Raw genomic sequence first — 27300 nt, 5'->3', positions numbered from 1 at the left:
ATCTTTGTCAAACACTGTCCTCTTCACCTCCTGTTCATCATCCTCCAACCTCGCTCCCCCATCCATTTTATTGCTCTCTCTCCGGCCCATTTCCTTCTCAGGGACAAGGCCCCCGGCCAGCGCGAGTGCGACTCGTCCATTGATAACATCAACAAATGTATCCGAGACATTGAGCAGGCCTCTCTGGCAGCGGTCAGCCAGAATTTACCCAGCAGGGACGACATCTCTCTGGAGGTAAGGAACCATTAAGAAAGGACTCAACATTTTAAATTTTTACTATAATATAAATTAAGGCTGTCAAATGATTACATTTTTTAATCGAGTTAATCACAGCTTAAAAATTAATTAATCATAATTAATCGCAATTCAAACCATCTCTAAAATATACCATATTTTTCTGTAAATTATTGTTGGAATGGAAAGATAAGACACAAGACGGACAAACATTCAACATACTGTACATAAGTACTGTTTTTGTTTATTATAACAATAATTCCACAAGATGACATTATTATTAAAATTCTTTCTGTTAAAGGGATCCATGGATAGAAACACTTGTAGTTCTTAAAAGATAAATTTGAGTACAAGTTATAGTAATTTTATATTAAAACCCCTCTTAATGTTTTCGTTTTAATTTGTAAAATTTTCAATCAAAAAATAAACTTATAGCTCGCCATTGTTGACGTCGCCGAGCGGGACGTCACATGGGCTCCCTGCCGTTCTTCCACAGTCTTTAACTATGTAAGCATAGTGATTGAAATACACCACAAGGTGTCAATGGCGAGTTTTAAATTAGAGATTTAGCCAAGGCAAAGTTTTATGTGTATTTTGGATAGCTATTTTGATTGGGATTGCCAGTTCTCTTTGCATTGAGCGCTTTTCTTTTTGTGAACATTATTTTTTGAGGGATGGGAATGTTATTTTTGTTGTGCCTTCACTAAATGATTCTGTAGCGACTTTACTCTTCCGCCCAAATGCATGATAGGAAATTGGGCAACCATGACTGTCAGTGGTGGCTGCAAATGGTAAACAGTATGTTCTGTGTTGTGTTCAATTATGTGTGTTAAGAAAAAGTTCGTCTCCTGTGAGAGATGGGAATATTATTTTTGTTGTACTTTCACTAAATGATATTGTAGTGACTTAATTGTCCCGCCCAAATGCATGATGGGAAGTTGGGCAACCATGACTGTCAGTGGTGGCAGCAAATGATATACAGTGTGATCTGCGTTGTATTCAATTAAGCGAGCTAAGAAAAAGATCGTCTCCTGCCATTCTTCCCACGTCGTTCGCCACAATACTCATATTAGTTGTGAAAGAGTTGCCAAAGCTTAGGGCAATAAAAGGCGCGGTCCAATGAATGCCTGTGTCCACTCGCATTTCTCTGCCTTTTCGCTTTCAGTGTGCTAAAACAGCGTCATTGTAAACTGTTTGAGGCAACGCATGAACGAGTCATTCCGTGCATGCATTAATTGCGTCAAATATTTTAACGTGATTAATTAAAAAAAATAATAAACTACCGCCCGTTAACGCGATAAATTTGACAGCACTAATATAAATATAAACACTAGTGCTTGTCAAGTGATGTATATATTCACTGTACACCTGTTTTCCGCGTTAAATTAGGCTACTGTCATTCCTAAAATATTTCGCCATTTTTCACATGTAATCTGAAACTGCAGCATCTGCCTTTTCATTTTTAAAGCACACAACTGGTTCTTTGCTAAGAACGTTGATAGACAAAAACAGATTGTTGTAATTGGAGTAAATGTGCTGCAAACTGTAACCTGATGATTGTACACTTTTTCATTTTCATTTTTCCTCTGAAAATATTTTAGTTTGAGGGCAAAGATCAAGATCTATTTTCCCTACGCAGCAGGTTACACATGAAACACTTTAAATGCCACTCCGTAACCAATGTACTTTCAATTTCTCTTTTTTTTTTTAGGCACTGCAAGAGCAGCTGACGTCCTCCGTTCAGGAAATTGGCCACTTAATCGACCCTGTTTCCACTGCTGCTAGAGGCGAAGCTTCACAACTAGGACACAAGGTACAGTATATAGAGCAACACGTTAATCAATTTAATGGTATAACTGTGAAAAAGGACAAAAGTGGCTGTCAAGTGAACGTCAGTTTATTTTGGAGGGTATGCGTCAGATCCACCAAAAATCGAAACAATAATAATTAGTTTTACCCCCTCTGACATGTTTTCTATCTTATGAAGTAGTTGGTTGCCAATGACGGCGATAAATGTCCTATTCTTTTGTGATCAGCCACTACCAGTCCCTCCCTTTTCAAATGGATCAGACGTCTGTCAACATTGTTGTTACTGAAACAAAGCCTCATGGATTTTTGGTTCTAATATTTACTTATTGAACTTATTTTTAAATTTTAATGGCAACTGCTTGTCAAGATAGGTTGAGTTTGACTTTTGGGGCAGGGGGAGCACAAAATGTTGATGACCCTGAAACGCAGTGTCAGCAATAAAATTTACTTACAAGAATATTTATAATAATAAGTTGAAAATTAGCGTTTTTTTGTTTCATGACAGGAATTCTAAATCAGGCTGCTTAGGACAGCAGTACTTTTCGCCAAGATCGTCATCCATTGAATATAATACGCCCACTGGTGTCATGCCAATGTATTTACTACTGTCAAAAATTGTATCCCCTGGGCGGAGCCACTGCGCTGCACTGATTTGCTTGATTTCTGTGTTTTGGTGATGTAGTTATCTACGAGGTTTTAAAACATGGCCCATCCATCAAAGAAAAAAACTTTTTCTTTTTCTGTCGTATAACGTAACATACGTACTGAGTGTGAAAAAAGGCAGTGTTTTACTGTTTTACTCGTAGGATGACATATAACTATAATTCAAGTCCTGTATGGAGTTTCTCCAGTTTAATATACGTCAATGTCCAAAATGTATAACTGTGGTTCTTTTCTGGCTTCAATCAATTGTTTAAATTGACATAACTCGTAGCTAATGTGTGTGTGTGTGTGTGTGTGTGCGTGTGTGTGTGTGTGTGTGTGTGTGTGTGTGTGTGTGTGTGTGTGTGTGCGCTCTCGCATTCAGGGGATACAATTTTTGACAGATGTAACTACATTGGCAAGACACCAGTGGTGGCTCTGTTGTACAATTAGCGTCTTTAGTGGGGCAAATTTAAACTCCGCTCATCATTTTGGCGGTGCTCTCTGTCATTTCATGGTCCACATTTTCAATTCTTGCTTCTTGCTCAGTAGTTGTTGTCGCTTTTGAAAGCTTGGCTTTGAAAAGATTCTGTATATCCATTTTTGCCTCTTCGATGCTCGGGTGGTTTTGGCTAAGCAAAGCAAATGACCGTCTAAGGTGCTAGTCACATGATCTGTTCGAAAAATAATTTTGACCCATTAGAAAAATATCTTTTTTTGTTCATTTCATTCATTTTTGTTGTTTGTTTTATTGCTTTACAACTTTTATAGACAATATTTTACCGGAAGACTCTTCATTTTAAAATCATATATAGGAAAGTCAATTACATGTAATGACACCTTTGGACCACCGGGGGGGCCTGACCCCCCCCCTTAAACGCCACGTATGCTTGTCAACTGTTTTTTTGTGAAGTCATTTGGGATCTATACACACCTTCAGCTCTGTAAATGAACTCGATTATTGTAGTGTTGGAAATCTGTATGTGCCATTTAAGGGACAGACAACTTTTGACGTGAATCTCGGTAGAAAGACTCTTGTTTAATAAATTTAGGAAACATAGAATTTTGTTTATCTGATGTGTAGTAGTAAAGAACATTGTAAATTAAAGCGAGTATTTCCAGGAAGTTCCTGCCTGGCGTTACATTTTATCAATGCTGATATGATTTTATTAGTTTTCCGATATTATCGGATAGCGGATAATATCACACGATAAAGCGTTTTAAAATGATATCGGGTAATATTGACATCAGTTTTTTATTATCGGTTTTTGCATGTTGCCTTTGTACAAGGGCTGGTAACAGCTTAGGACAGCATTTATGCGTATTGACCATTAGATGTCTCCAAACTAAGATTCTTGGGATTTGTTATGTGAGCATGATCATTATTAAAGCATCCAGTGGGTCATCACAATATAATTAGCCATAATATGTTCACAAGTCCACGACCGTATATATCGGTATCGGTTTGATATAAGTATCAAATTTTTGGAGTTAGACAATATCGGGATATTGTCTATCGGTTAAAGAGTCATTATAAGACAACTCTAGATTTTATTCAATCAAATGTGAGTATACCAGATTGCCCGCCCTTTTTTGTGATGTCATGAATACCCATTATCACATGCTCGGTAATAAGGTTCTACCGAGAGGCAGACAATAAATGAGGGATTCGAACAAGGGTTTATTTAATACAAACAAAAATAGCACACGCGATCGCGGAAAAGTGATAACAAAAGGGGGCCGTGACAGCAAGTCGACGGGGCTCAATAATACTAACTCAAGGGTAACTAAGGCGATGGGCAGAGAGCCAAAAAAGACGAAATAAAACACCCAAACCTACACAAGGTAGAGGATACAAACGAGGGCAGCAGACGAATAAAAACCCCACGGAGGGGCAACCTACGTAATAGCAACTAGGTAGAGGATACAAACAAGAGCAGCAGACGAATAAAAACCACACGGAGGGGCAACCTATGTAATGCAACTAGACTACAGGGATGTGTCAGATGGCGATCAGCAAAACAATATCTCGGCGCCCATTTCTGCGTATATATACTACTCTTGATGAGCTGGGATTAGCTGCAGGTGCAATGTTGGAACACTCACACAGCTGGCTCTTCAACAAAACAAAATCTGACCAGCAGCAAAATGTGACACTATCAGTCTAACCGTCTCTCACATGAAGGTCATTTTTATACTATGTGATCTCTGTGCCTTTAAAAGGTGGGTCCTGGTGGGCTAGGATGTGACTTTCACAAGTCTTTTTGAGTGTCTCGTCTTGAGCTGTGGCCTACAGTAGCTCCTACGTGAGTGTGCTCATTGAGGTCAAGTGTTTTACTGCTCTCCTAGATAACGGATCAGAATAAGTGAAAGGTGTGCAGACATGCCCCCCAATGGCCATGAGTAGTACAGAGATGGCTTCAGACCAATCATATTGGATGCTTCCTGTTTTCATGCGTTGCCTTGACAACATGTTTGCATTTCAGCAGAGCCTTATAAAAAGAGTCGCGACACTCTTTGATGTCGCCGCAGGTGGTCACGTGGTTCCTGTGTAGGGTGTGTAATTCCATGCACAAGCAGCGCAGTAGTGGTTTTCAATGGAACTGACAGCGGTAATTGCGACATTAATGGGAAAATGGATAAAATCGCGTATCTAAGTAGTAGTTTGATTTTGTCATTGCATTATAACATATACAGTGGGCAAATAAGTATTTAGTCAACCACTAATTGTGCAAGTTCTCCCACTTGAAAATATTAGAGAGGCCTGTAATTGTCAACATGGGTAACTTCAACCATGAGAGCCAAAATATGGAGAGAAAAAAAACAGAAAATCACATTGTTTGATTTTTAAATAATTTATTTGCAAATCATGGTGGAAAATAAATACTTGGTCGATACCAAAAGTTTCTCTCAATACTTTATGTACCCTTTGTTGGCAATAACAGGCCAAACGTTTTCTGTAACTTTTCACAAGCTTTTCACACACTCTTGCTGGTATTTTGGCCCATTCCTCCATGTAGATCTCCTCTAGAGTAGTGATGTTTTGGGGCTGTCGTTGGGCAACTTTCAACTCTCTCCGCAGATTTTCTATAGGGTTGAGACCTGGAGACTGGCTAGGCCACTCCAGGACCTTGAAATGCTTCTTACGAAGCCATTCCTTTGTTGCCCTGGCTGTGTGGTTGGGATCATTGCCATGGTGAAAGACCCAGCCACGTCTCATCTTCAATGCCCTTGCTGATGGAAGATTTTCACTCAAAATCTCTCGATACATGGCCCCATTCATTCTTTCATTTGCACAGATCAGTCGTCCTGGTCCCTTCGCAGAAAAACAGCCCCAAAGCATGATGTTTCCACCCCCATGCTTCACAGTGGGTATGGTGCAATTCAGTATTCTTTTTCCTCCAAACAAGAGAACCTGTGTTTCTACCAAAAAGTTCTATTTGGGTTTCATCTGACCATAACACATTCTCCCAGTCCTCTTCTGGCTCATCCAAATGCTCTCTAGCGAACCGCAAACCGGCCTGGACGTGTACTTTCTTCAGCAAGGGGACACGTCTGGAAGTGCAGGATTTGAGTCCCTGGCGGCGTATTGTGTTACTGATCATAGCCTTTGTTACTGTGGTCCCAGCTCTCTGTAGGTCATTCACTAGGTCCCCCCGTGTGGTTCTGGGATTTTTGCACACCGTTTTGTTATCATTTTGACGCCACGGGGTGAGGAGGGAGTTGAAAGTCCGTGTTGCCCAACGACAGCCCCAAAACATCACTGCTCTAGAGGAGATCTGCATGGAGGAATGGGCCAAAATACCAGCAACAGTGTGTGAAAAGCTTGTGAAGAGTTACGGAAAACGTTCGGCCTCCGTTATTGCCAACAAAGGGTACATAAGAAAGTATTGAGATGAACTTTTGGTATACACCAAATACTTATTTTCCACCATGATTTGCAAATAAATTCTTTAAAAATCAAACAATGTGATTTTTTTGGTTTTTTTTTTCACATTCTGTCTCTAATGGTTGAGGTTTACCGATGCTGACAATTACAGGCCTCTATAATTTTTTCAAGTGGGAGAACGTGCACAATTAGTGGTTTACTAAATACTTATTTGCCCCACCATATTTAAATGCTAGTTTTACATTCGGAGGGGTAAGGCGACAACTGAAAACTATGTAAACTGTTACACAGAAGGGAACTTTCCCATGTGGAGTGAAAGTTTCATGTTTGTGTAGGCATTTGCACGAGAAACTACTTTTACATTGAAATACAAGATGATTTAGGTTGTTCTTTTTTCACAACAAGAATACTGTTTTTCCAGAGAATGTCTAGATTTCCTTGATTCACCTACCTGTGGTAATCTATTAAAGATAACACCATGCATAACATAGTTTGTTCCCAAGTTCTAAATGGCACATCCTAGTTTGTTTCATCGCACTGACATATAAAAACACTTTTGATTCCCAAAATGTTTGAGGTCACGACTTTTAAATTCTATTTTTCACTTTTCTTTACTGTTGTAATTTCTAATGCTTATATATATGTGTGTACATTTTCATTTTTATTTTATAGACTTAGTTTGACCTGAAACACAAAAAAATACGTTTAACAAATATTTCCCGCTTAACTCTTAATTTTGAATATAGCCTCTAATTTTAGCAAAACCAAACCTGTACCTTTTTAGATGCATTTTACATTTAGTTTGGATCCAAGCAACATACACAAAATGATTTCAAGACGGGAACAAAATTGTATTATTTATTGTAACATGGTGTGATGTATAACAATAACAACTTATTACCCTTTGATAAAGAAAAACATTTTTAATTGAACAATTGGTGAAATTGGTGTCATGGTTCATTGTTTACACCTAACATTTTATAGATCAGTGGCCTGTGATGGTTGGTTGGCAAGCATGGGAAGCACAAGAACAGCAGAAAAAATGGATGGCAATGGTCAGCAGTCAAAACATGAAATAAAAGGCTTATTTTAATATGTTTTTTGCTATTTGAAAAATGGGCTTCGTGCCCAAAGCCAGTAGGCACCAGCAGCAGTCCCCAGCAGAAGCGGATCTTGAAAATGTGACCTAAAAAAAACCCATTAAATTAGTTTTGTATTATAAATTTGTGTTTATTGTTTGTTGACATCACTTTTTAATCTATACAGATTTCTAAAATATAATAAGGTCAAACATTTTGGTGTAAAGAATACAGGTTGTCATGCATCGACTTGTTACTCTTCCATGAGGGTGATACATTTGCTCAAAGCTTACAAAATCGAGCTAATTAGCACGTGAAAGCCAGTCGTGTACCAATACTCACAAATATAGATGAGTGTGAATGTCACAAAGGGCCTCTGAAAGAGTTGATCATTTAAAAGAGGTGGCGACTTAATGAATTTATCCCTGGCGATACATTCCCAGGTAGCAGAGTCAGCTTAAAAAGTAGGAGAAAATAGCTCGTCACCTAGATAAAATATATGTATAACTATGCCACGCATATACAAATAAAGCTCAACATATACATTATAAAGCGCCTCTTATAGACTATAGACTGCTGAAAATTCAAAAGGGACCGTTTTTATCATCAACTTACCTCCGAATATACTTGACAGCCAGCTATTCATATGAATGCGGTCCGCCCTGGTCGAAGCCATGTTTGGAACTACCCGAGGCTCCGTAACCCGGAAAACCCAGAAGTAAAATCGTATAATGGATCCCTATGGGAGTGTTGCAACTCTTTTTACAGTATATGGCTCTGCATTTCAGTTGATAGTAATCTCTAGCGGTGTGACAAAATATCGAAATGGTGATATATCGTGATACTTTGTATCCTGAAAGGTTATCGATATGCTCCTGCAAGAATCGAGATATCATTTTAAAAAGGTCTCAATGTCTTTAAAAAAAAAAAAAAGGAACCAACAAGTTGCTACCAAAATCTTCCACCATAATAGTGTCTCAGTTAACTGTAAAGGCCGAGTTATACTTCCGCGTCAGACCTGCGCCGTCAAGGAAGACTCGATTTACGACCCTGCGCCGTAGCCTGACTCAGTCCTATTGATTTTTCAAACCCTAGCGTCACGTTAACGCAAATGACGAGGCGGAAATAGATTGTGATTTGTTCGCTCAGACTGTTGTTTCCGGTTCAGCGCGAAATCACCAAAATTGTAAAACATTATTTTTCTACACGCAAAAATGGACCAAGCCGATGGGAGTATCATCGAAGAGCAAGTTTCGTGAAGACATGATAAAGTTTGCCAAATGGCAAGGTCAGCGATTGAATAAAAAAATGGAAGAACCACCGAGACGTGTGTGTTTGGAATCGAGTGGCCACTTGAAACGGTGACGCAGTCGGCCAAAAACTGCCAGCTTTTTATCACTTTGTGTCGTATTTTTGGTTGGTGCAGCACTTCAATATTTATTGTGTACATATGTTTGCTTTGAGTCTGTGACTTATTTATGTGTCACACTTCAAGTATATGAAGAATGAAGCACAGGTTTGGTGTCAAATGAGTTGTTTTGATCTTTAATTTTCAATAACAGACAATTCACACACGATAGGTCATCACTGATTGAGAGTGCCTCGGTGCTTTTTATGATAACGTTAACACCAAGGCTTCCAACGCAGTTTGGGAAGTTCCATAGATTCCAGAAATCTGCTATGACTTCCCACTGGCTGGTTGTAGGACACGGCAAACAAACCAGGCTGGAGGGCTTTGCAGACCTTGGATGCATTGCTCGACGCCAGTTTGAAGCTAGCCGCCACAGCTAGCTGGTCTCCACCCGAGTCTAGTACTCTCTGTGCGGCATTAAAAGTTGGACAACCACCTCAAAACAGTCTTTTGCGTCGCCTGCGCCTCAACATTTGTAGGATCAACATTTATTCAATGTTGATGAGCTGAAGATCCACGTTCAAGCGTTCCATCTTGCATTGCTTATTTTTTTCTCCGTTAAACTAGACAAGAGGAAGTCAACAAGCATGCCCCAAAACGGTACAACCATAACGCCACGCCCCTCTAGTCGCTTGGCGGTGAATTACAGAGCAACACGTCACCTGGCCGGAGAACTATCGAATGTCGAATGACGCCGTAGTCGCTGCGCCGTCACCACAACGCGGGAGTATAACTCAGGCTAAAGGTTGCCTTCACAGTGCTCGACACCCAATCCATTTAGACTCTGAACATTCGTTCATTCGAAACCAGAGCATTCACAGTCATTCTGTTAGATTTTGAGGGCATTTATACGTCACTTGCGGTCCTTTTTTAGGGCATTTCCAGGTCATTTCCTGTTGAGTTTGAGTCACTGCCTATTCATTTGGGTAACTGAAAATCAACAGGTAAATGACCTTAAATGCCCCAAAATGACCTCATTGCCTGGCATTGGCTGCTACTGACGTCTACTCATGATAAACTCATTCCAATTCACAGCAGAAGCTTGTTTTTCTGTTTATTATTTGTTTTATCGTGAGGTACCAAGAGGTTCCCACTCCTAGTAATCTCTGATCTTGATAAACGAATTTCATATAACTAATATGAGTTTTGAACTTAGGTGAGTCAGCTGGCTGGCTACTTTGAACCGCTGAGTAAAGCAGCAGTGGGCGTTGCATCCAAATTGAGGGACCACCAGCAGCAGATGACCTTCCTAGATCAGACAAAGACCTTGGCCGAGTCCGCCTTGCAGATGCTTTATGCAGCCAAAGAGGGTGGAGGGAACCGCAAGGTCAGATCTTTGTTGTTGATTGTTATATAACCTGGCTCTTTGATTATGAGGAGTACTAATAATTATGTTTGTCTTCAACACTCAAGTCAAGCAACTGTATGTTGATTGTGTCCTAATTGTAGTATTTTTTTCATGGCAATCTTAAGGCATCCCACACACACGACGCCATTGCCGAGGCGTCCCAGCTCATGAAGGAAGCAGTGGATGACATCATGGTGACATTGAACGAGGCTGCCAGTGAAGTCGGCATGGTCGGGGGTATGGTGGATTCCATCGCAGAGGCTATGGCCAAAGTAAGTTCAGTTTGGTAACTCATTGCTGCACGCTTACCTAAATGCAGTGGGGCAATAATAAGTAAGGCTTTAGTTCCTATGACAACTACAGGGGCGGAGCTTGAGATGGGTGAACTTCAAGCGCTGAATTTCTCATCTTTCTGCTGGCTTCCTGTGATGTGTTAATTTAACAGAAACACTTTAATATATGCAGTGCAATCTGGCAGTCACATTTGTTCTTTTTTTTTTTCTTCTTAAATTGGAGCTATTTTCAACCTGTGATTATACACTCACCAGATGCTTCCTTAACTACTGTATATCTGCATTTTAATACACAATCAGAAATTTTGCTGTAACATAGGTATTCATATAAACATCTACCGTATTTTTCAGACTACAAGTCGCACCAGCCATAAAATGCCCAACGAAGAGAAAAAAAAACATAAATAAGTCGCAACGGAGTATACAGTTGTGGTCAAAAGTTTACATACACTTGTGAAGAACATAATGTCATGGCTCTCTTGAGTTTCCAGTTATTTCTACAACTCTGATTTTTCTCTGATAGAGTGATTGGAACAGATACTTCTTTGTCACAAAAAACATTCATGAAGTTTGGTTCTTTTATGACTTTATTATGGGTGAACAGAAAAAAGTGATCAAATTTGCTGGGTCAAAAATATACATACAGCAGCGCTAATATTTGGTAACATTATCCCTTGGCCATTTTCACTTCAATTAGGCGCTTTTGGTAGCCATCCACAAGGTGCAGTTCAGTTAAATTTGATGGCTTTCTGACATGGACTTGTTTCTTCAGCATTGTCCACAAGTTCTCAATGGGGTTTAAGTCAGGACTTTAGGAAGGCCATTCGAAAACCTTAATTCTAGCCTGATTTAGCCATTCCATTACCACTTTTGATGTGTGTTTGGGGTCATTGTCCTGTTGGAACACCCAACTGCGCCCAAGACCCAATCTTCGGGCTGATGACGTTAGGTTATCTTGAAGAATTTGAAGGTAATCCTCCTTCTTCATTATCCCATTTACTCTCTGTAAAGCACCAGTTCCATTGGCAGCAAAACAGCCCCACAGCATAATACTACCACCGCCGTGCTTGACGGTAGGCATGGTGTACTTGGGGTTAAAGGCCTCACCTTTTCTCCTCCAAACATATTGCTGGGCATTGTGGCCAAACAGCTCGATTTTTGTTTCGTCTGACCACAGAACTTTCCTCCAGAAGGTCTTATCTTTGTCCATATGATCAGCAGCAAACTTCAGTCGAGCCTTAAGGTGCCGCTTTTGGAGCAAGGGCTTCCTTCTTGCACGGCAGCCTCTCAGTCCATGGAGATGCAAAACACGCTTGACTGTGGACACTGACACCTGTGTTCCAGCAGCTTCTAATTCTTGGCAGATCTGCTTTTTGGTGATTCTCGATTGAATCTTCACCCTCCTGACCAATTTTCTCTTAGCAGCAGGTGATAGCTTGCGTTTTCTTCCTGATCGTGGCAGTGACAAAACAGTGTCATGCACTTTATACTTACAAACAATTGTTTGCACTATTGCTCTTGGGACCTGCAGCTGCTTTGAAATGGCTCCAAGTGACTTTCCTGACTTGTTCAAGTCAATGATTCGCTTTTTCAGATCCATGTATGTATATTTTTGACCCAGCAGATTTGATCACTTTTTCTGTTAACCCATAATAAAGTCATAAAAGAACCAAACTTCATGAATGTTTTTTGTGACAAAGAAGTATCTGTTCCAATCACTCTATCGGAGAAAAATCAGAGTTGTAGAAATAACTGGAAACTCAAGAGAGCCATGACATTATGTTCTTCACAAGTGTATGTAAACTTTTGACCACAACTGTAAGTCGCATTTTTGGGGGAAATTTACTCGATAAAATCCAACACCTAGAAAAGATATGTGATCTTGAAAGGCAATTTAATATGAAAATACAATACAAAACAACATGCTGAATAAGTGTACAGTGTACAGCGCATGAAAAACGAAATGCGAATATACTGTCCTCACCAGGACGCCACGACTCGGTCCTGGCTATACAGTGAGCTAAACTCCCAAATGACGATGCTGGACGTCCGTATAATTTGCTGAATCAATTTCGTCCTCGATACCAAACAGGTTCGCATCAACGTAAATAAACGATAATTAGGTGCTATTACAGCAATGACACAAACGGTTAGCATGCGTTTGCTAGCGTCAGCACATCGTTCAAACAACCACACAACTGGCTCTAAGCGTCCAATCACGGGTGGAAAACACACAACAACAACAGAAAAAATGATACACACAGGCGTTGCCTCTGTAGAGATATTTTACAAGCATAAACAATGAACGTAGGTTCGCAGCCGTGTCTCTCTCTCTCTCGCCCACTCGCTTAGAGACGCTGCCTAGCTGTCAGTCTTCTTCTGGGGTGTGAGCGCTCTTCTTTGCGTAAACAAGTGCGAGTGCGCCCCCACATGGGCGTGAAAGCGCCAAAAACTAAAAGCATGCATTTCAATTAAAAAAAAGTCAATAATACAGTTGAACACACATTGCCAAAGGCAGAACGCGAACGTGGCCATAGCTATTAAGAATTATTCAGATAACTATAGCATAAAGAACATGCTAACACGTTTACCAAACCATCAGTGTCACTCCAAAACACCAAAATAATATGTGAAATGATATCGTAATGTGTTAATAATTTCACACATAAGTCGCTCCTGAGTATGTTGCACCCCCAGCCAAATTATGAAAAAAAAACAGCGACTTATAGTCCGAAAAATAAGGTACTTAGTGTACTTACTTGTGGTTGTTGTTACTATATTATAGAACATTATTAGAACATGCAGGTGTTCTAACACAGCCCCCCATAACTTTTTTCTCTCCGCGGACCAGTAAAGGCATTTTTCTCGCGAACTGGCAGTGTGTCAAAGACGGGTGGGGGGGGGGGGGGGGGTGCACGATGGCAAAAGACAGACCTCGCCGCGGCCAGGAAACGAAATCCCAAGTACAATCGCAATTTTTTTTCATTGCACAAGAAAGCCGTGCTTTTTATTACCGTATTGGCCCGAATGTAAGACGGTGTTTTTTGCATTGAAATAAGACTGAAAAAGTGGGGGTCGTCTTATATTCGCGGTTGAGACATCACACCCATTCATGACGCTAGATGGCGCCAGATATCATTGAAGCGATGTTCTGTCATGATAGATCTCAGCTACTCTCAGATTATGATAGGAAATATAAAATGATACTCTCAGATGATAGGAAATATGTTTTCTCATATAGAGGGCACTCATGCACTTTGGACAAATGGTGCTTCATTTCTGTTCTGTATTTTTTTTTTCCTCTTGACAGAATTCAGTGATTTTTTTTTTTCTCTCTATTTCTCTGGCCTAATGTGGTTATGTATTAGGTTATGGTCTTCTTCAAAGTATAATAAAAATAGTTCATATAGATAACATTGTGTTGAGAAAAAGATACTAATGTTTAAAAAAAAAAAATATATATATATATATAAGCAGTAACACAATGTTACTCATTACTTGAGTATTCTCTTCACCAAATACTTTTTTACTGGTACTTGATGCATTTTTTGGATGACTACCGGTAGTTTTACTTGTTTAATATTATTTTGAAATAACGCTACTCTTGCTTGAGTAAAATATTTGGCTACTCTACCCACCTCTGTTGGGGACCACTGTTCTAACATATTAGCATACAGATTGGACAAACATACCTCATAGTTCTGTGCATGCGTTACGTTAGTGGTCACAGCAAAATGTCTCTTTTTTTTTTCAGTTTGATGAGGGAACGCCCCCCGAACCTCAGGGCTCATTTGTGGATTACCAGACCAGTATGGTTAAATACTCCAAAGCTATAGCGGTCACTGCTCAGGAAATGGTAAACACTTTAGAACTCAAATGTTACACATTATATGATGAAGTGGGGGAAAAATGGTCAACTTTGGTCTGTCATGACTCAGATGACGAAATCAGTGACGTGTCCAGACGAACTCGGAGGTCTTGCCTCTCAAGTGACCGTCGACTTTAGCCAGTTGGCCGTCGATGGACGGATGGCTGCCCATACCGCGGAGCCTGAAGAGGTGTGAGCATTAACACAACCCCGTGAAACACAACACACAGGGATATCACGGGCTTTTCTGCTTTATCTTCGCCAGATTGGCTTTCAGATCAAGACCCGAGTGCAGGAGTTGGGGCACGGCTGCATCTTCCTGGTGCAAAAGGCTGGAGCACTACAAGTCACTCCTTCTGACAGCTTTACTAAGCGAGAGCTCATCGAATGCGCACGCGCTGTTACAGAGAAGGTATGCACTGTCATTACGAATCGATTTCGTTTGAGTGGGTATTCATGTCATTTGAGTCATTTCTTTATGACAACAAACACATTATTTTCACAAAATTTGTGGGCTTCTTGAGTTACAATTGTGACTTTTTTTTTTTTTTTTTTAAATCAGTTTTTTTTTTTAACATACACACCAAGTACACAATTTTGCTTCCCTGCTGTTAAAGGCTGTCAACGTGTGTGCGTCCTCAGGTGTCCTTGGTGCTGTCGGCTCTTCAGGCAGGTAACAAGGGAACACAAGCGTGCATCACAGCGGCAAGCGCCGTGTCAGGCATCATCGCCGATCTGGACACCACCATCATGTTTGCCTCTGCCGGAACGCTCAACGCAGAGAACGATGAGTCCTTCGCCGACCACAGGTGGGAGAGGCCAGTTCCATGTCTGCTCATTTGTGAATTTTTCACATCTAGTTAAAAATCAGGCTACTGGTTATCTGTCATCACAAGTTGACAGAATGACTCAGTAGCGTGCAGAAAAAAGGGAAGAATAAGGTTTTCTTCTGTCTGAAAGTGCAAATTACCTTCAGGCTATGACAGATGAAGTGTCACATCTTCCACTGTTCTGAAGATGTCTCTTCAAGATTTCTTGTCGTGATAACAAAAGAAGACAAAAGTCTCATATTATTCGCCACAGTGACCCAAAAAATGATCCGAGATTGGAAAGGAAAATTGTTTCGTGGAATTGCTCATCATGTCCATCCAAAGGCATGAAAGTGGAAGACTCACAGAACCCCTGACGGGGGGGGGGTTTGATCTTTCACTTTACACACGTTTTAGTTCTGCGATGGCTGACACACAGAAAGCTGTTCTAGCCATATACTGTATACTTTAGGTGCTTTTGTAGGATTTTTGTTGTGAAAATTACTTGTAGATGTTTATCCTACGTATAGAGATTTGTGCGCTTTTAAAAGAATTGTAATGTAGATCTTAGCATTGTCGTTGTAAGGTTATTGGCAGGCTGAAAGATGAGCATTCACTATCAGTTCTGCCAGTTTAAATGAATCGGATGTGTATTGTTGTCAGTGGCGGTGAATTAGTTAATACCAAAGATGATCATTTAAATTTACAGTGAATGTAATACAGTGATTCCTCGTTTTTCGCGGTTAATGGTGACCAGAACCCGCCGCGATAAGTGAAAAACCGCAAAGTAGCGTAGCCCCCCCCCCAATTTTTTTTTTTTGTTTGTGTTCAATGTATTCAGATTTAGCATTAGAAAGAGACACATAGAAGAAATGTTTTTCACTTAAATTCCCAAAGTATAATTAAAAAAAACCATGTATATATATATTTTTAAAAATGATTTTTTTAAACACTTCAAATGTAATAATTATGATAAGTTTTAAACATGTTACTGTCCCACCAAATTATTTTTTAAAAAAAGGATTAAGTACTGTAGTAGAAAAATGCTTGGCTTTATTAAACGCTTCATTAAGTGAATCCACTTAAATCTGCTTGGAGCTGCTCACTTACACACGATGAGTTGCCACAGCAACTGTTTAACAAGTTAAATGATGATTGACGCATGCAGCACTTTTGAAGTTCGTGACACTGGCAAGATCAAACACATTCATCTGTCAATCATCGTTAACTTTAATAAGTAACTCCAGTGTACATGCACTGCCTGCCTGACGACAAAGAGCAGAGAGAGGGAGGGAGCAAGAGTGAGACTACTCGATTGGCTCAGGACAGCTCATCTGTATTTTTTAGGGGTGTCAAACGATTAAAATTTTTAATCGCGTTAATTACAGCTTAAAAATTAATTAATCGTAATTAATCGCAATTTAAACCATCTAAAAAATATGCCATATTTTTCTGTAAATTGTTGGAATGGAAAGATGAGACACAAGATGGATATATACATTCAACATACGGTACATAAGTACTGTATTTGTTTATCATAACAATAAATCAACAAGATGGCTTTACCATTATTAACATTCTGTTAAAGCGATCCATGGATAGAAAGACTTGCAGTTCTTAAAAGATAAATGTTAGTACAAGTTATAGAAATTTTATATTAAAACCCCTCTTAATGTTTTCGTTTTTGTAATATTTTCAGTCAAAAAATAAACTAGTAGCCCGCCATTGTTGATGCCAATAATTACTTACACAATGCTCATGGGTGCTGAAGCCTATAAAATCAGTCGCACCCAAGCGCCAGCAGAGGGCGTCAAAACTCCGAAAAACACAACAAGTACACATCTCACTGTGCTGTCATTTTAATGTTTGAGCGGGGCATGTGCGTTAATTGCGTCAAATGTTTTAATGTGATTAATTTAAAAAATTAATTACCTCCCGTTAAAGCGATAATTTTGACAGCCCTACTATTTTTATTTTTTTATTTAATTGGAAAAAAATTCGCGATGGACTGAGGGCGTGAAGTTTGAAGCATGAAGCAGCAAGGGATCATTGTAAACATTTTATTAAATAAATAACATTTTGAAGATGCACATTAAAAACAAGACATTTTAAAAACAGAAACAGATACAGTATGTAGTATGTAAAAAAATTGAAGTAAAATTTAACAGTGTAAGTTTATGTATCTTTAATGGTATGCTATAAAAGGCCTTGGCAAAGGCACACAATAAACACAAAAAAAAAAAATTCTATACAATTTGTAAAAAAAAAAAAAAAAAATTTAAAACAGTGACTTGATAATGTAAATGAAGATTTTGATGCAAGCACTTGTATTTTATTAGATGCTCATTAACAATTCGTTGGTTTTTATGCAATGTTTGAACTCTTTGTCTTCTATTTCTCCTTAGAGAAAACATCCTAAAGACAGCCAAAGCTCTGGTGGAGGACACAAAGATGTTGGTGTCTGGTGCCGCTTCCGGCCAGGACAAGTTAGCACAAGCCGCCCAATCCTCTGCCAAAACCATCACCCAGCTCACCGACGTTGTCAAACTGGGCGCGGCCAGCATCGGCTCCGATGACCCAGAGACACAAGTAACTCACGTTGCACGTTATAGCAGCACTACGTGACTATAACGCCCGATTATTTAATCACCTGATGCTTTTAACTCCAGGTGGTTCTAATAAATGCTGTCAAAGACGTCGCTAAGGCACTAGCGGAGCTCATCAGCGCTACCAAGTGTGCTGCCGGGAAAACGGCAGATGACCCATCCATGTATCAGCTTAAGGGCGCAGCCAAGGTGATGGCAAGATAATATTTAAAATACTGTCTGACTATGTCTGTGCATCATATTCTGTGTAAATAAGAGTGAGGCTTACACGAGACATCCCATTTGTTAAGTAACCTGAAGAATGATGTTTTTGTTTTAAAAGGAACTCGTCATACAATCCTTGAAGGATGTTGTAGTCTACATATAATACGGTGCTGTGCACCACCTGTCGATTATTTTAGGGTACTACAAGCCTAACTGCTAAACCAATAAAGTATAAAATAGTGACATCGAATGTGAAGTGCGAATAAATCCTGGACTAATATAGACAGTGATGGGCAACAATATTAGTCACACCAGTACAATCAACCTTTACAACTATTCATGCGGAGGAGAGGAACTTTTATGACAATGTATTATTTTAAGTACATTTGTGTGTGTGTGTGTGTGTGTGTGTGTGTGTGTGTGTGTGGTGGTGGTGGGGGAGGGGGGGTTAAGAGGTTTAAGTTCAAGCATAGACTTCATAACTATTGACGGGGCGTGGGGCCGATTAATAGGGGGCCTGCATTGTTGGCGTGGCTGTCAAAGCTGACCGAGTGGAATCACAGACAATAAGCTTTTTCTATTGAAAAGTCATGTGAATAAATGCTTAAATTCCCAAATTCTTTACAGATATGAACGTAAAACAGTTTCGATTCTTTGTTAAAAGAGCAAAAAATACGGGTAGTTAGCGTTTATTATATGGAAATATGTTGAAGAATGATGCTAGTCTGTTAGTCAATGTGGCGGCCGCCATTTATAAACAGAGCTTTTCCGGTGAAAATTCTTGTGAATAAATGCTTAAATCCCCGAATTCTTCATAGATATGAAAGTAAAACAGTCTCGATTCTTTGTTAAAAGAGGAAAAACCAGGCAGTTACGCATTTATGTTAAGTAAATATGTCGATGTACAAAGATAGTCTGTCAGTCAATGCGGCGGCGGCCATTTGTAAACAGAGCTTTTTCTGTTGAAAATTCTTGTGAATAAGTGCTTTAATCCTCGAATTCTTTATAGATATGAACATAAAACAGTCTCGATTCTTTGTTTAAAGAGCAAAAAAACAGGCAGTTACGCATCTATTTTACGTAAATACTATGTCGAAGAATTACGCCAATGCGGTAGTGGTTCCCATTCTCCCATTGATTTTTTTCATGTTTCAAAATGCATGCATTAGTACGAAAAATATAATGATTACCTTAAATCCTTGAACAAATCACTCATGAAACAATCCTTCCTGTTTGTATGCGGTACAGCTTTCATACTTTTTAAATCCGGAGTGTTAAAATCCTGCATGTTTTTACTCGGCGACCGACTGGGAATACCTGAAGCGGACTTCACAGCGGCCCCCTCCTTAAGGTCGATTCTGACCCGTCAATAATAATGAAGTCTACGGTTTGAGAAAATAAAAAATAATAATTATTATTATAATTGAAAATAATTGTTAGATGTAGTCTGTGGTTCAGTGCAAGAATTTTGACTGAGTGGAATAATTGTTTCCAGGTAATGGTGACAAACGTGACGTCATTGCTGAAGACTGTGAAGGCCGTGGAGGATGAGGCCACACGAGGCACCAGAGCGCTGGAGTCCACCATTGAGTGCATCAAACAGGAAATGGCGGTGAGATGAGGCTGCCAGACTCATTGTTATAACATTAATGAAGACAGTGGTAGTGTTCAAATAGCCATTTATATATGGAGCGAACAGAGATAAGCTGTGGTGAAACCACCCTTCCATCCTTTCATCCTACCTAAATCATTAATTCAATCAGTCATTTAATATAGTGGACTACAGTATTGTTTTGTTTTTTTCATATGCCATCTAGTTCAGTGAGTTAATCATATTAGAAATTGCATTTAAAGTGCTTACATTTGGAAAAAGTCTGGTTGGTCACATGACAGCTATCATCTGTCTCGTTCCTAGGTATTCCACTCCCGCGACCCCCCAAGCAAAACAACCACACCCGAAGAGTTTATCCGCATAACTAAAGGCATCACCATGGCGACAGCCAAAGCAGTGGCCGCTGGCAACTCTGCTCGACAGGAGGACATCATCCACACGGCCAACTTGAGTCGCAAGGCCATCTCTGACATGCTCGCCAGCTGCAAGGTTCTTTCTTACAGTTTATCACCTGACAATGAAAGAGTCAGCTTGTACAATATTGACGCCGTTGTGTTCTGCAGCAAGCAGCTTACCATCCTGATGTCAACGAAGAAGTAAAGAACAGGGCGCTGAGATTTGGATCTGAGTGCACTACTGGATATATTGATCTGCTTGAACAAGTGCTTATGGTAGGTGGTTTCATTGTATTTGTTTTTTACATATTGTATCTAACTATGTGGATTGACAGATCATGTGAGTACATTTACTTGCCCTAGGACCAATAAAAAATCATTTGATTCCTATGTAGATTCCTAAAGTCACTTAAATTAAAAAAAAAAAGTGTTTGAATGCAAAAATAAATGTAAGACTTAAAAAAAAAAAAAAAAAGCATTCTAAAACTACTTTTCTTTGATTGCATTTTTTTCTCTGATTGAAGTGAAGTTGTTGTTGTATTATTTTTTTTTTTTTTTCATTAAAACAACTCTTTTGATTCAAGCTATGGCATTTCGGGTTTGGGCCACATTTTTGGTAGGCTATTTGTGTCTTTATAATTCAATTAAAAAAATATTTTCAAAAGAAAAAACACTTCAATCAAAAAATTTAAAAAATTTAATCATGGAAAAAAGGGTTTTGAAAAAAATATTTAAGAGTCAAAAAGTTGCATTTAAATATCAAAAAATATTTTCAATCAAAGAAAAAAATCATGCAAAAATAAAATTGCCCTCCCCTAAAAATATATTTTTTTGAAAATTTTATTTTTATTTTTGTTTTTTTGATTGAAGTGCAAAAAATTTTGAATGCTCATTTTTTTGGGAGGGGCAGAAAGTTTTGAACGCACTTTTTTTTTTTTTTTATTGAATCATTTTGACTCAAATGTTGCACTTCGCTATTAGTCAGACATGTTTGAGTGACAAGTGGCTACACCAATGGCGTATGTCTGAAAAGCTTGAAGAAGCAAGTATCATGGCCACCACTCGCCACAAATGTCCCACCCAAAATGTGGCCCAAACTCAAAACAACATCACTTCGATCAAAAAAGTTGTTTCAATCCCACCAAAACTTCACTTCAATCAGAAAAAAAATTCAAGCAAAGAAAAATAGTTTTCAAATGCTTTGTTCTTGAGTCTCAAAATTATTTTTGCATTCAAACACTTTTTTGGGGATAAATGTGACTTTTTTTGATTGAAAATATATATTTTGATTGAAGCAACTATTTTTTTGTTGTTGTTGTTTTTTTTTTGCTTGAAGCACTTTTTTTTAATGTATTTATTTATTTTTTTGGATTGAATAATAAAGACACAAATCTACCTCCATAGTGATGGTGATGCCCCGGTGGTAGAAATGGGAACATCGAATTGTGTCGTTTACATATTATCTTTCTATCCAATATGAATCAATTTGTCTACCAATCGCTCAAAAAATATAAACTCGCTTCTTGCCTTACCCAACACGCACCTCCCTGGTTTGATGACCATTCGAATGAAGCCTCACAGACAGAGATTCTAGCTAATTATGGTACAAACATTTTTTTTTTGTGGAACTTATAGTAGTATGAACTCAAGTAATACGACAGACATAACAAGTTCTCTTTCACATGACAGCATGAGGTACAATTTACTTCTGTGTCCATCTGGTCCTATTCCATACAACAGCATAATCCAGGAGCCCTGTGTTTAAACCGAATCCATATTCCACACTGATAAGTCAATTTTTGCGTAAATTGCAACAAGACAGTCATTGTTTTTAAGGTACATATACTGTAGTGTCATTCCAAACAGCATTGTGTAGACTGAAATTCTAATAATCTTGGTTCACACTGCCATATCATGTGTTTAGTCTAGGGCTGTCAAACGATTAAAAATTTTAATCGAGTTAATCACAGCTTAAAAATTAATTAATCGTAATTAATCGCAATTCAAACCATGGCTAAAATATGCCATATTTTTCTGTAAATTATTGTTGGAATGGAAAGATAAGACACAAGACGGACATAACTATTCAACATACTGTACATAAGTACTAAGCCTGAACGATATATCGTTTAAACATCGCCATCGCGATGTGAGTGTGCGCGATAGTCCCATCGCAAGCACGTGCGATAGTTTTTCTTTTTTTTGATCCACATACGCCTCACTTTCTGGTCTGTGCACAGCCTCCTACCCTCCCTCTCCCAGCCTTTTGATCCTCTCAGTCACTGGGCACAACGATGGCTTTGATCTGGCCAAAGAAGCAGACTTCACACGGGCATCTGTCAATCATCGTTTAACTTGTTAAACAGTTGCAAGGAAGCCGCGCTGGAACGAATGTGTGTACTGTGGGGACGTTGGAGACATTTAAATGCCAGAAGTGATCATGAGGAGTTTGAAATTTCTACATGTCACTTCAACGGTCACAGCTAAAGTAGATAAACAGAAGCATTTAATAAAGCCAAGCATTTATCTGCTACAGTACTTTATTCTTGTTCAAAAATGATTTGGTTGGACAGTTATGTTTAAAACTTATCATAATTATGACATTTGAAGTGCTTAAAAACCATTTATTTATATACATTTTTTAAATTACTTTGGGGGGAAAAGTGAGAAAAACATGTCTTATATGTATCTCTTTCCAATGCTAAACCTGAATAAATACATTGGGCACAAAAAAAACACACACACACACACACACACAAAAAAAAAAAAAAAATGGGGGGGTGCGCTACTTCGCGGTTTTTCACTTATCGCGGCGGGTTCTGGTCCCCATTAACCGCGAAAAACAAGGGATGGCTGTACACTGTGGTGATGGTGAGTCATCTAAAGTCTTTCCAAACAGCTATTTAAGTCATCTTGTGAAAATTTCTTGAAAAAAATATATATACATTTTTTTTAATATCGCAATATAATATCGCAATATATCGCAAACCCAAAAAAAATCGCAGCAATAGTTTTTTCCAATATCGTTCAGGCCTAATAAGTACTGTATTTGTTTATTATAACAATAAATCCACAAGATGGCATTAACATTTTTAACACTTTTTCTGTTAAAGGGATCCACAGACAAAGACTTGCAGTTGTTAAAAGATAAATTTGAGTACAAGTTATAGTAATTTTATATTAAAACTCCTCTTAATGTTTTCGTTTTAATAAAATTTGTAAAATTTTCAATCAAAACATAAACTAATAGCTCGCCATTGTTGACATCGCTGAGTGGTGAAGTCACATCGGGCTCCCTGCCGATCTTCCAGTGTCTTTAACTACGTAAGGTAGTGATTGAAATACACCACAAGGTGTCAATGGCGAGTTTTAAATTAGAGATCTAGCCAAGGCAAAGTCTGAGTAAGTTTTATGTGTATTTTGCATAGCTATTTTGATTGGGAATGCCAGTTCTCTTTGCATTGAGCGCTTTTCTTTTTGTGATTATTTTTTTTAGAGATAGGAATATTGGTTGTGCTTTCACTAAATGATACTGTCGGGACTTAACGGTTCCGCGCAAATGCATGATGGGACGTTGGGCAAACATGACTGTCAGTGGTGGCTGCAAATGGTATACAGTATGTTCTGGGTTGTGTTCAATTAGGTATGTTAAGAAAAAGAACGTCTTCTGCTCCGCCCAAATGCATGATGGGAAGTTGGGCAACCATGACTGTTAGTAGTGGCTGCCAAAGTTTAAGCCGATAAAAGGCGCGGTCGAATGAACGCTTGTGTCCGCTCGCATTTCTCTGCCTTTTTGCTCTCAATGTGCTAAAACGGCGTCAATGTAAACTGTTTGAAGCAAAGCATGAACAGGTCATTCCGTGCATGCGTTAATTGCGTCAAATATTTTAACGTGATTAATTCAAAAAAATTAATTACCGCCCGTTAACGCGATAAATTTTACAGCCCTAGTTTAGTCACTTTTTTATGCATAGGTGTTGCAGAGACCTACTGCTGAACAGAAGCAACAGCTTGCGGCCTGTTCAAAACGAGTGGCGGGAGCAGTCACAGAACTCATTCAGTCAGCTGAGGCCATGAAAGGTAAATCACACACACACACACAACTGCTCTACAGTAAACATTGTTCAAATAAACAGAGTTTTGACAGCCTTATAACAAATGTTCATAACAAAGTTTACAGTTATAAAAACGAATGTGTAATTTTTTTGAAAAATTGTATTTGAGATTGAGAACACATAACAATCCTGAAACACTTCAACAATTGTCGAAGAAAGAAGAACACTTTATACAGTCAGCTATATGAAAGTATTAGCTTCCTGATTTGATACAACTACCTACACACAACTGTTTGTCTCTAATATTCCTGGCTACCTGTTCATGAGGTACCTTATTTTATCTTACACATTAACACTTCTCTGTTACAGACCACACTATTAACTCACTGGCTACAGTTGACGACAACAGACATCCAATCTATTTTAACTGACAGTCCTCCCAAACAAATGGGTGTCTGTCGCTGTCAACAGCAGCCAATATGTTAATAGCTGTGAATAACAATAGTTGTGTATCAGTTTTAACAAACTGCTTCATCCCCTAAGAATGTTAACCCTTCTGTCCTCCTCCTCTTGTTTTGTCGCCACAGATGGAGGTAAGTTAGCATTGTTCTTTGTATTATGACTGATTTCACCAAACGCGCCATACAGTTTTTGTTTTGTTTTTGTCGTTATTGCTTTATGGCCGCTAACACAATTAATTTCATCCCATCTCTTAAGTCCAGCTGCTACACCGTGATCGAATCCTTCTGCATCACTTTGTTTTAAGCACCTACATCATCACTTCATGCGTGTTGTGGTGGATGTGGCACCTCGATTAATGTGTGAATGTGCCCTGTTTTCGTGAGGCATGATCTTAAAACATGATGCTTTTGGCGCAAACTTCCTTTGTAACCGGCACGTTTTCATGGCTCGGTCCAGGTTCCGAGTGGGTGGATCCAGAGGACCCAACGGTAATCGCAGAGACCGAGCTGCTTGGGGCGGCGGCATCCATTGAGGCAGCTGCGAAAAAGCTGGAGCAGCTCAAACCTCGAGCTAAGCCCAAGGTGAGACACTTTATGTGTATATGCTGTAAACTACACACAAAAATAAAATGCATATTAAAATAAAGAAAAAAGGTGAATTACAGTATATAGGTACTGTGGTAAAATGTCTACTTTGGTTTGTGAATTTTCAAATGGAAAAGTTAGGGTTAGGGACGTCAGCCATTAGCAGTAGTTTGTATGCTTAAATATAGCTGCAAGCAAGTTAAACATGTTTTTTTTGTTGTTGTTTGTTTTTTTATAGGTATATCAAACTAATGAGCATATTTTTTCTTAAAATATTGTTATATTAACTAGTTTTTAATTTTAGGGAATGAAAGGTCTCAAATTTGTCCTTAACCCTTTATTGGGCACTCATTTAAATCATTAGCCGCCATTGACGCTGCTAGACATCCAGTCCGTTTTGACTGGGAGAGGCTGGTAGCGAATGATCGCTGCAAGCCCTCCCAGTCTAAATGGACTCGACGTCTAGCACCATCTTTTGCAGGCAATGATTTAAATGCGTGCCCAAAAAAGGGTTAAGGACAAATTTCATAATAAATTTTACTGGGCACCATAATCTGAGTGTATTTCTTTTAATCATTTTAGTTTGATTAATTTTGTTTTGTTTCAACGAACATAAGAACATAATGGAAAAAAGAAACATAAAATAATATAAAACACATTCCTAATTATAATAAAAATGCATATTATCAATCAGTGTATGAATATATTTCAAAGCTTTTTTTTGTTTTGTTTTTGTAATTACCAAAAATGCAGTAGAGACTCTCCCTCTAATGCAGTACTTCTCAAATAGTGGGGCGCGCCCCCCTGGGGGGGCGCAGAGCGATGCCAGGGGGGGCGCGTGTGACCTCGGGGAACATGCTTTTTTTTTTTTTTTTTTCTGCCGTACTGGAATAAAGTGTACTTGCGCATCCACTCAGTGGGTGGCAGTGGCGCTCTCATTTTCAGAGTGCGTGCAGTATTTTTGAACTAAGGAAGAGCACTCATCACACAGTAAACAAATATGAAGAGCAGTGCGCCGCCGCCGTTTTCGAAAGCCGTTTTCCGACCGGACTCACTCACGCAGCGACCCACTGTCTTGTCCGGTTCTCACGCCGCCGCCCGATAAGTGCCATTTTCGGCTTGGGATCGTCACGACGACCGCCCTCATCTACGGTTCTACCTCGGCCGCCGAGAATGCGCTTTGTTCGTGCCGTTTGCCTTTTAGCTTTGACTTTTAATACTGTGGGTGATGAGGAAAGACTGTTTACTGTGTCTAAAAATAATTATAGCGGACCGCCAGAAGCCAAATCAATTAAGACGCCACTTAAAGACATTCGACCCCAATCTCATTGATAAGCCGCTTGATTGTTTTTCAGCGAAAACGTGCCGAATATTGCCAACAATCGTCCTGCTTTGTCAGTGTTATATCAGTAAACCAGTGAGCATTGTTAGCATGCTCATTGCAAAATGACTCCACACCATTGCAAAGGAGGTAATACTGAGTGTGAGCAGCAAAAATAAAAACTGTCCTTCTGTCCAAGGACACTCTTTTTTTCCTTTATTCATTTTTGTTTTTTCGGTCAAATTTTTTGGCATATTGTCCGCATGAGTGAATGTTTCTAATCAATTTGAATTTGTTATTATTTACTGATTTTATTACATTTTATTTTTCTGGATCAAATGGTCAAAAATGTACCTTGAGTGTATTTTTACAGTTTGAATGTGACTTTTTTTTTTTTTTTTTTAATTCAGGCAAATTGATGCACGTCAAGTCTTCTCTGTTACAAACAAAACATTTATTAACAATGTTAATAAAGTTATACTTTATTATAAGTTGATCTATGTTACTTTTTTTCTTTATTAGAAAAAAAGGACACAATATTAGGCAGAGGTGTATTTATAATAGTAATTTTATAGACAAATAATACTATTTACAGTGGCGGCAGAGAGTTTGGGGGGGGGCGCGAAACATTTACGTCTTGCTTGGGGGGGCGTAGCAGAAAATAATTGAGAAGCACTGC

General features: G+C 38.9%; 1 protein-coding gene across 1 annotated transcript in view; it reads left to right on the top strand.

The window, feature by feature from the left end:
- The window catches only part of tln2a (talin 2a), a 195098-nt gene that overhangs the window by 151915 nt on the left and 15883 nt on the right, over positions 1–27300 (top strand). The window contains exons 40-54 of the mRNA XM_057832454.1: positions 102–234; positions 1946–2047; positions 10221–10391; positions 10538–10684; positions 14460–14561; positions 14644–14763; positions 14839–14985; positions 15216–15382; positions 17788–17971; positions 18052–18177; positions 19688–19804; positions 20108–20293; positions 20368–20475; positions 24174–24279; positions 25173–25297. Coding sequence (XP_057688437.1) covers positions 102–234; positions 1946–2047; positions 10221–10391; positions 10538–10684; positions 14460–14561; positions 14644–14763; positions 14839–14985; positions 15216–15382; positions 17788–17971; positions 18052–18177; positions 19688–19804; positions 20108–20293; positions 20368–20475; positions 24174–24279; positions 25173–25297 — 2041 coding nt within the window. The remainder of the gene's footprint in view (positions 1–101; positions 235–1945; positions 2048–10220; positions 10392–10537; positions 10685–14459; positions 14562–14643; positions 14764–14838; positions 14986–15215; positions 15383–17787; positions 17972–18051; positions 18178–19687; positions 19805–20107; positions 20294–20367; positions 20476–24173; positions 24280–25172; positions 25298–27300) is intronic.

This window comes from Corythoichthys intestinalis, chromosome 1 (genome assembly GCF_030265065.1).
Source record: "Corythoichthys intestinalis isolate RoL2023-P3 chromosome 1, ASM3026506v1, whole genome shotgun sequence".
In the NCBI taxonomy this organism is placed as follows: Eukaryota; Metazoa; Chordata; class Actinopteri; order Syngnathiformes; family Syngnathidae; genus Corythoichthys; species Corythoichthys intestinalis.
The sequence above is the reverse complement of the archived record's forward strand: the minus strand, read 5'-3'. Positions and strand labels throughout refer to the sequence as shown.